Source organism: Oncorhynchus masou, chromosome 30, assembly GCF_036934945.1.
Source record: "Oncorhynchus masou masou isolate Uvic2021 chromosome 30, UVic_Omas_1.1, whole genome shotgun sequence".
Taxonomy (NCBI): Eukaryota; Metazoa; Chordata; class Actinopteri; order Salmoniformes; family Salmonidae; genus Oncorhynchus; species Oncorhynchus masou.
The window spans coordinates 27,514,156-27,523,559 of NC_088241.1; the positions used below are offsets into that span (position 1 = coordinate 27,514,156).

General features: G+C 44.2%; 1 protein-coding gene across 1 annotated transcript in view; it reads right to left on the reverse strand.

Annotated features, from left to right (window-relative positions):
- The window catches only part of LOC135521622 (microtubule-actin cross-linking factor 1, isoforms 6/7-like), a 31,698-nt gene extending 24,822 nt beyond the window's left edge, over nt 1-6,876 (reverse strand). Inside the window, exons 1-9 of the mRNA XM_064947328.1 lie at nt 6,863-6,876; nt 6,656-6,815; nt 4,958-5,042; nt 4,244-4,488; nt 3,906-4,025; nt 3,549-3,656; nt 3,215-3,433; nt 2,295-2,498; nt 298-529 (exon numbers count right to left, since the gene is read on the reverse strand). Coding sequence (XP_064803400.1) covers nt 298-529; nt 2,295-2,498; nt 3,215-3,433; nt 3,549-3,656; nt 3,906-4,025; nt 4,244-4,488; nt 4,958-5,042; nt 6,656-6,815; nt 6,863-6,876 — 1,387 coding nt within the window. The remainder of the gene's footprint in view (nt 1-297; nt 530-2,294; nt 2,499-3,214; nt 3,434-3,548; nt 3,657-3,905; nt 4,026-4,243; nt 4,489-4,957; nt 5,043-6,655; nt 6,816-6,862) is intronic.
- Nucleotides 6,877-9,404: the final 2,528 nt, after the last annotated feature.

Below are 9,404 nucleotides of genomic sequence, written 5' to 3' on the forward strand. Positions count from 1 at the left end.
CACTCATACACATGTTAACCACATATCACAAGTCAGTGACATCTGCATTTTCTCTCAAATTACTTTCTCTACACACTCCAATTTTTTTTTAAACCCATTGTAGGTAACCTAGGCAGCATCTCTGTCAAAGTTGTTTCAAGATAAATCCAAGATTCCCCCTCTCCAGATGTGTGCTGCCTAACAGAAAAGCTCCACATTGATTTAAACAATACACATGAAAGAAAGTTACACACCCTTTATACTCCCGACAATTGAATGCAAAGAACCAACATTTCGGGCACTTTGTGATGAGTGTACCTGTACCGATGGATGCGTCCCCAGCTGCCTGTGTGTTGGCCAGGAGCTCGTCAGCCTGGGTCCCTATACTCCCTAGGCCCAGTTCCAGCTTGGAGAGCTCAGCCAGAGTGTGCTTGTTGTCCTGTAGCTGCTCCTGGATGCGTGGGGTCTGACCCTGCAGAGAGGCTGGGGACTGCATGTGACCAAGCAGACCATCCAGACTCTCTCTAATCAGCGTCATCCTCTCATTCAACTACAGAGACAAGACACCATTGTGTCACTGTGTGTATGTGACGGTCAAATGTTTACAGGTGTATAGTCTATTCTCAAGGTATGCAGAGTCTGGTGAGACTGCTATATGTACTGTATTTACAGTAAGTATACAGTGGGGCAAAAAAGTATTTAGTCAGCCACCAATTGTGCAAGTTCTCCCACTTAAAAAGATGAGAGGCCTGTAATTTTCATCATAGGCCACTTCAACTATGACAGACAAAATGAGAAAAAAATCCAGAAAATCACATTGTAGGATTTTTTTATGAATTTATTTGCAAATTATGGTGGAAAACTTTTGTTATTGACCAAATACTTATTTATCTCAATACTTTGTTATATACCCCTTGTTGGCAATGACAGAGGTCAAACATTTTCAACTCCCTCCAAAGATTTTCTATGGGGTTGAGATCTGGAGACTGGCTAGGCCAATCCAGGACCTTGAAATGCTTCTTACGAAGCCACTCCTTCGTTGCCCGGGCGGTGTGTTTGGGATCATTGTCATGCTGAAAGACCCAGCCACGTTTCACCTTCAATGTCCTTGCTGATGGAAGGAGGTTTTCACTCAATCACATGATACATGGCCCCATTCATTCTTTCCTTTACACGGATCAGTCGTCCTGGTCCCTTTGCAGAAAAACAGCCCCAAATCATGATGTTTCCACCCCCATGCTTCACAGTAAGTGTGGTGTTCTTTGGATGCAACTCAGCATTCTTTGTCCTCCAAACACGACGAGTTGAGTTTTTACCAAAAAGTTATATTTTGGTTTCATCAACCATATGACATTCTCCCAATCTTCTTCTGGATCATCCAAATGCTCTCTAGCAAACTTCAGACAAGCCTGGACATGTACTGGGATTAAGCAGGGGGACACGTCTGGCACTGCAGGATTTGAGTCCCTGGCAGCGTAGTGTGTTACTGATGGTAGGCTTTGTTACTTTGGTCCCAGCTCTCTGCAGGTCATTCACTAGGTCCCCCCGTGTGGTTCTGGGATTTTTGCTCAACGTTCTTGTGATCATTTTGACCCCACGGGGTGAGATCTTGCGTGGAGCCCCAGATCGAGGGAGATTATCAGTGGTCTTGTATGTCTTCCATTTCCTAATAATTGCTCCCACTGTTGATTTCTTCAAACCAAGCTGCTTACCTATTGCAGATTCAGTCTTCCCAGCCTGGTGCAGGTCTACAATTTTGTTTCTGGTGTCCTTTGACAGCTCTTTGGTCTTGGCCATAGTGGAGTTTGGAGTGTGACTGTTTGAGGTTGTGGACAAGTGTCTTTTATACTGATAACAAGTTCAAACAGGTGCCATTAATACAGGTAACGAGTGGAGGGCAGAGGAGCCTCTTAACGAAGAAGTTACAGGTCTGTGAGAGACAGAAATCTTGCTTGTTTGTAGGTGACCAAATACTTATTTTCCACCATAATTTGCAAATAAATTCATTAAAAATCCTACAATGTGATTTCCTGGATTTGTTTTTCTAATTTTGTCTGTCATAGTTGAAGTGTACATATGATGAAAATTACAGGCCTCTCATTTTTTTAAGTGGGAGAACTAGCACATTTGGTGGCTGACTAAATACTTTTTTGCCCCACTGTACATGCACCATGTGTATGTCTTCATGTGTGTGTCTTTATGTGTGTGTGGGTGCGTGCGTGCGTGCGTGCGCTTTGGGTGTGTGTGTTTGTGAAATATGTGTGTCTTCATGCATGCTTGCATGCGGTCATGCAGCAGTGTGTGCATACTGTCACCTGTGTGTATCTGGGCAGGGACTCTTCCAGTAGATTGGCAGCCTCTCTGACCCTGTCCCTGATGGCCCTGTGCTGCTCCTTAAGCTCTGTGGCGCTATGACATAACTCCTTCCCCTGGGCGGGACTAAGCTCTGACAGACGTTTCCCCAGCGAGCACAGCCGTGCTATCAGAGGTCTATGCTCTGCTATGGACTCCCTCAGGCCCTAGGTGAGAAACAGTTAGGGGTTATAGAAATAGATCCTTAGACACATCGATCTGGGTTGTATTCATTAGGGCACACAGTAGTAAAAAAGGACAGTTTCTTATTGGACAAGTTCAGGTAGTTCCTCCACATTTTCTTCCATTTGGTATCTAATGTTTACGACCCAGAAGATTTTTTGGGGCATGGTAAAGGAATTGTTGAGTGCACGTAAATGGCTATGTTTGAGAAACGAGGAGTCTCAGTCCTGTGTGGCTCAGTCGGTAGAGCATGGCGCTTGCAACGCCAAGCGTCGTGGGTTCGATTCCCGCTGGGGCCACCCATATGCAAAAGTAGTGGCCCCAGCCGACTTGTAAGTCGCTTTGGACAAAAGCGTCTGCTAAATGGGATATATTATATTATATTATTATATTACTATCCCTGAGAACTGTTGAAGAGGAAAGGTAACACGGGTCACCTTGTCTCCCTTTCCATTAACTACCTAGGAGAATAGAGATGTCTTTTATATACCTGTGGGAATGTTCAATGGTTTCCTTTCAAGTAGATTAAAGTACTCTAATGAACGGAGCTGAATAATCTACAAGGGAAGAACAGTAGAACAGCACATTTGAGCAGAAAACGGAGGGGGAGCTATGAAATCTAAAAGGGCATCATTGTTGAACGGGGGGAAAAAAACGTTTTAAAGAATTGGCACTCCACTCAAAGGCAGGTCTCTGCTACCTGTAAGAGGTCCTGTTGTTCTCGGAATGCCTTGTAACTAATGGTGCTCAGGGAGAGCTGGCCAATGAGCGCTTGGGTTTCCTGTAGCCACGGTGACACCTCAGAAAGGCCCTCAGTGAACTGGACCAAGAGGGACTGGGCATGCTCCAGCTGCAGGACCACATGGGAGTTGGTGGCTGACGTGGTGTTGCATTGTTCCTGTAAGGCATCCAACGGGATCTGGGCAGATCGGATGACAACAGCTTTAATGTGACCCGTATGCTATTAGCTTGTCTCGTTTGTTTGAATGTTTTATAGTCAGGTGTTATCATGGGTAAGATGGTACAGTTAGTACCTGCAGATCCCTTATTTCCCCTTCATCACCGTATGTCTGCAAGATTTCAGCGATCTTCACCATCTTCTCAATGTTGAACTTGTGTTGCAGAATCTCCACCGCAAGGATCTTCATGTACACAACACAAAAGCATGGCATATTTTACAATCTAAAATGAAGGTAATGTAAAATGCTGTGCAAACACACAAGCATTTGCAAACCAAGACATATGTTCAAACATCACACCTCTATACAAATCTACATAGGTGGTTGTAGAACAAAACAAAGCATATGTAGAAGTGGATGAACAGGCTTGTATAGGCTGGCCCTAAGGGACAAAGTAGCTTTTAAAATGCAGTTTCCAATGGGTTTCTTCACCTTCTGTTCATAGAGTTGGGCAGCGATATGCTCAGGCTCCAGAGTAATAGCTTTGAGTTGCTCCAGGCTCAGGGCAGTGTCTCTGAACCAGGCCATCTCCTTCACCACAGCCTGCTCCAACTGACAATAACATACACATACAGACAGGTTAATAAAAGTACACATTGCTGTCTAGTTGAAGTGTGTGCCGAGTTCCTACTACTTCCTCCTTATCAGAAGACTGTCAATATTGCCTAAATGCACGGGACCCAATGAGTAGTCATGACCCGGGTGTAAGCAGTCCATCAACCTCATATCAGTTGTGCACACGGGCAACATTGCTAAGCCCCGCCTCTTACCCTCTGTCTCTCTGCAGCACAGAGCACCGTGTCTCCACCCCCAGTCTGCCCCCCAGCAGGCCCCAGCAGTTCCCTCTCGATGCGGCCCAGCCACAGGTGAAGGTCTTCCTGGCTGGAGGTGCAGCGGCTGGATGCCTCCAAGGCCTGCTCCAGTCTCTGCAGCACGTCACCACTGGTCAGGCTCAACACCGAGCAGCGTATCCTCAGGCTGTCCACACGCTCCTGCACCTGCTGGGCTTCCTCCTCTGTGGGGACCGCACCAAACACAAAGACGTGTAGGATTAGCATGTTGCTAGTCTTAGCGTGTGGATCATCTTATCATTTTGGTGCTCGTAGCATGTTGATACTCTTAGCATGTTGATACTCTTAGCATGTTCATACTCTCAGCATGTTAGTACCCTTAGCACGTTGTTGCTTTTAGCATGTTTTTACTATTAGTATGTAGCACAGGAGGTTGTGGCACCTTAATTGGGGACGACGGGCTCGCGGTAATGACTGGAGTGGAATAAGTGGAATGGTATCAAATACATCAACCGCATGGTTTCCATGTGTTTGATGCCATTCCATTTGCTCCGCTCCGGGCCATTATTATGTGTTGTTCTATCCCTCAACAGCCACCTGTGACATGTCGCAACTCATCTGTTGATGGATTTTGTTTATTTGTAAGGGTAAACATATACAAACACGTTGATTTTGCACCATCATTTATGTTACCTGAAATCATCTCCTTGAGATCATGACCGCTCTGTTGTATTTTCACCAAGTCAGCGTTTTTCGCCTTGATCTCTTCCACCACAGCCTGAGGGGTATTACAAAAATATGATTTCTCCGCCCACCAGCCTCCACTGGTACATAAACATGCAGTATATGGCACAGGGTATACAGTGCCTTGCGAAAGTATTCACCCCCTTGGCATTTTTCCTCATTTGTTGCCTTACAACCTGGAATTTAATAGATTTTTGGGGATTTGTGTAATTTGATTTACACAAGATGCCTACCACTTTGAAGATGCTAAATATTTTTTATTGTGAAACAAACAAGAAATAACTTGAGCGTGCATAACTATTCACCCACCCCCCAAACTCAATACTTTGTAGAGCCACCTTTTGCAGCAATTACAGCTGCAAGTCTCTTGGGGTATGTCTCTATAAGCTTGGCACATCTAGCCACTGGGATTTTTGCCCATTCTTCAAGGCAAAACTGCTCCAACTCCTCAAGATGGATGGGTTCCTGCTGATGTACAGAAATATTTAAGTCATACCACAGATTCTCAATTGGATTGAGGTCTGGGCTTTGACTAGGCCATTCCAAGACATCTAAATGTTTCCCTTTAAACCACTCGAGTGTTGCTTCAGCAGTATGCTTAGGGTCATTGTCCTGCATGAAGGTGAACCTCCATCCCAGTCTCAAATCTCTGGAAGACTGAAACAGGTTTGCCTCAAGAATTTCCCTGTATTTAGCGACATCCATCATTCTTTCAATTCTGACCAGTTTCCCAGTCCCTGCCAATGAAAAACATCCCACAGCATGATGTTACCACCACCATGCTTCACTGTGGGGATGGTGTTCTCGGGGTGATGAGAGGTGTTGGGTTTGTGCCAGACATAGCGTTTTCCTTGATGGGCAAAAAGCTCAATTTTAGTCTTGTCTGATCAGAGTACCTTCTTCCATATGTTTGGGGAGTTTCCCACATGCCTTTTGGCTAACACCAAACGTGTTTGCTTATTTCTTTCTTCAAGCAATGGCCACTCTTCCATAAAGACCAGCTCTGTGGAGTGTACGGCTTAAAGTGGTCCTATGGACAGATACTCCAAATTCCGCTGTGAAGCTTTGCAGCTCCTTCAGGGTAATTTTTGGTCTCTTTGTTGCCTCTCTGATGAATGCCCTCCTTGCCTGGTCCATGAGTTTATAACCCAACCCTGATCTGTACTTCTCCACAACTTTGTCCTGACCTGTTTGGAGAGCTCCTTGGTCTTCATGGTGCCACTTGCTTGGTGGTGTTGCAGACTCTGGGGCCTTTCAGAACAGGTGTACGGGTATATATACTGAGATCATGTGACACTCAGACTGGACACAGGTGGACTTTATTTAACTAATTATGTGACCTCTGAAGGTAATTGGTTGCACCAGATCTTATTTAGGGGCTTCATAGCAAAGGGGGTGAATACATAAGCACGCACCACTTTTCTGTTTTTTTGTTTTTTTTGTTTTTGAAATAAGTAATTTTTTTCATTTCACTTCACCAATTTGGACTATGTTGTGTATGTCTTTTACATGAAATCCAAATAAAAATGTATTTAAATTACAGGTTGTAATGCAACAAAATAGGAAAAACACCAAGGGGGGTGAATACTTTTGCAAGGCACGGTAGGCTTGCATACAGAAGAAACGTATACATAAATGATATCCTACCTTGGCTTTCTCCGTACCCTCGGGGAGGTGTAGCATTTCCCTCTCAGCATTGCGTAGCTCGGCCAGGTCCTGCTCCACAGAGATGAGCCATTGCTGCAGGCTGTCCACCCTCTCCTGGAAGAGCTTTGCCCTGGGCAGGATGAGCTCCAGACTGCCCCGCCTGTCAACCCCAATACACAACACCCATTACATTACAGCTCAGCCCACGCTGCCAACAACATGATAGCATAGCAAAGCATAGCATTGCAAAGCAAAGCAAAACAGAACACAACATGACATAGCATACCATAGCATAACATGAAGGGACAGCACCACAGTTCAATGAGCTGACCTGTTCACTGCATCTACCAGTAAGGCCTCCCATTTGTGTCTGAGCGTGGAAAGCTGGACCCTGGCCTGCTCCCCCTCCTTGCCTGGGAAGGCATCGGCCATATGAGGGCCCTCCAGCATCATGGTCTCCATACTATGCCTCCGGTCCTCCAGGAGGCGCTGCAGGAGCTGTGAGGTGATAATGGATACTCAGCCATTGCCTTATTGTTGTTATGTCCAGGAGTTTTACCTGACCACAGTACCTGACCAGGGAAAATGCAAGTCTTACTCATTGTCTTTCTGATAGTGAAACTCGTGGATATTTTCACAATGATAAAAAGTCCAAACCTGTGATAAATTGGGGAAAAGCTACTTTGGAACATCCAGTGTAATCTTACAAATGCTTGAAAATAGGCTACAACTATTGAGAAGTGAAGTGTAAAGCCAGAGAATACCTCAAATAGATGTATTAGGAGTTAGGACAACTACAGCTCAGACGACTCGGGTCTTAGCTTCAGAGAGTCATTGCTACTTGCTAGTCCTGAGAATTTACATTTGGGTACATGTGCCGTATTCTTGTCTCTCCTTCCTTTGTGTGAGTGCAGTGAAAGCCCCATCTCAAGTGTTAGACTTGCATTGTGAGGAGCCAGGCAGGTTTCACCTCACCCACTGTACTCACAATGGGAGCTGGTTCACACTGAAAGGTAAATTGCTGGAAATAAAATGAACCCCAGGAATTGTAAGAGTGAACCTTCCCTATTCAGCACAGAATTCAAGGGATTTCATATAATAAAGGGAGCATTTTACTTAGTGTGGGGGTGATTTCCATAATCTCAGTGCCATTTTCCATAGATAAAGTATCCTCTTGCAATTGATCAAACATTATAGTTACTTAGCCGTGGGTGCTTTGTGTAAGTTTAGACATTTTGTGTACCGTGTTGTAAATTGCTGTACCAGTCAAAAGTTGATACACATTTACTCATTCAAGAGTTTTTCTTTATTTTTACAATTTTCTACATTGTAGAATACAAACTATGAAATAACACATATGGAATCATGTAGTAAACAAAAAAATGTGTTAAACAAACCAAAATGTAATTTGGATTCTTCATAATAGCCACCCTTGCCTTGATGACAGCTTTGCACACTCTTGGTATTCTCTCAACCAGCTTCATGAGGAATGCTTTCCCAACCGTCTTGAAGGAGTTCCCACAAATGCTGAGCACTTGTTGTCTGCTTTTCCTTCACTCTGTGGTCCAGCTCATCCCAAACCATCTCAATTGGGTTGAGGTCGGGTGATTGTGGAGGCCAGGTCATCTGATGCAGCACTCCGTCACTCTCCTTGGTCAAATAGCCCTTGCACAGGCTGGAGGTGTGTTGCGTCATTGTTCTTTTGAAATAGTCCCACTAAGCGCAAACCAGATGGGATGGTTTATCGCTGCAGAATGCTGTGGTAGCCATGTTCTAAATAAATCACAGACAGTGTCACCAGCAAAGCACCCCCACATTATCACACCTCCTCCTCCATGCTTCACGGTGGGAACCACACATGCGGAGATCATCCGTTCACCTACTCTGCGTCTCACAAAGACACAGCGGTTGGAACCAAAAATCTCTAATTTGGACTCATCAGACCAAAGGACAGATTTCCAAATGTCTAATGTCCATTGCTCATGTTTCTTGGCCCAAGCAAGTCTCTTCTAATTATTGGTGTCCTTTAGTAATGGTTTCTTTTCATCAATTTGACCATGAAGGCCTGATTCACGCAGTCTACTCTGAACAGTTGATGTTGACATGTGTCTGTTATTTTAATTCTGTGAAGTATTCATTTGGGCTGCAATCTGAAGTGCAGTTAACTCTAATGAACTTATCCTCTGCAGCAAAGGTAACTCTGGGTGTTCCTTTCCTGTGGCGGTGCTCATGAGAGCCAGTATCATCATAGTGCTTGATAGTTTTTGCGACTGCACTTGAAAAAACTTTCAAAGTTCTTGAAATTTTCCGGATTGACGGACCTTCATGTCTTAAAGTAATGATGGACTGTCATCTATCTTTGCTTATTTGAGATGTTCTTGCCATACTATGGACTTGGTCTTTTACCAAAAAGGGCTGTCTTCTGTATACCAACCCAGAGACTGATTCACTCAATGCAATAAAGAAAGAAGTTCCACAAATTAACTTTGAACAAGGCACACATGTTAATTGAAATGCATTCCAGGTCTACCTCATGAAGCTGGTTGAGAGAATGCCAAGAGTGTGCAAAGCTGTCATCAAGGCAAGGGTGGCACCTTGGAAGAATCTCAAATACAAAATATGTTTTGATTTGTTTAACACTTTTTTGGTAACTACTGTACACGATTCCATATGTGTTATTTCATAGTGTTGATGTCTTCACTATTATTATACAATGTAGAAAATAGTAAAAAATAAATAAAAGTAGGTG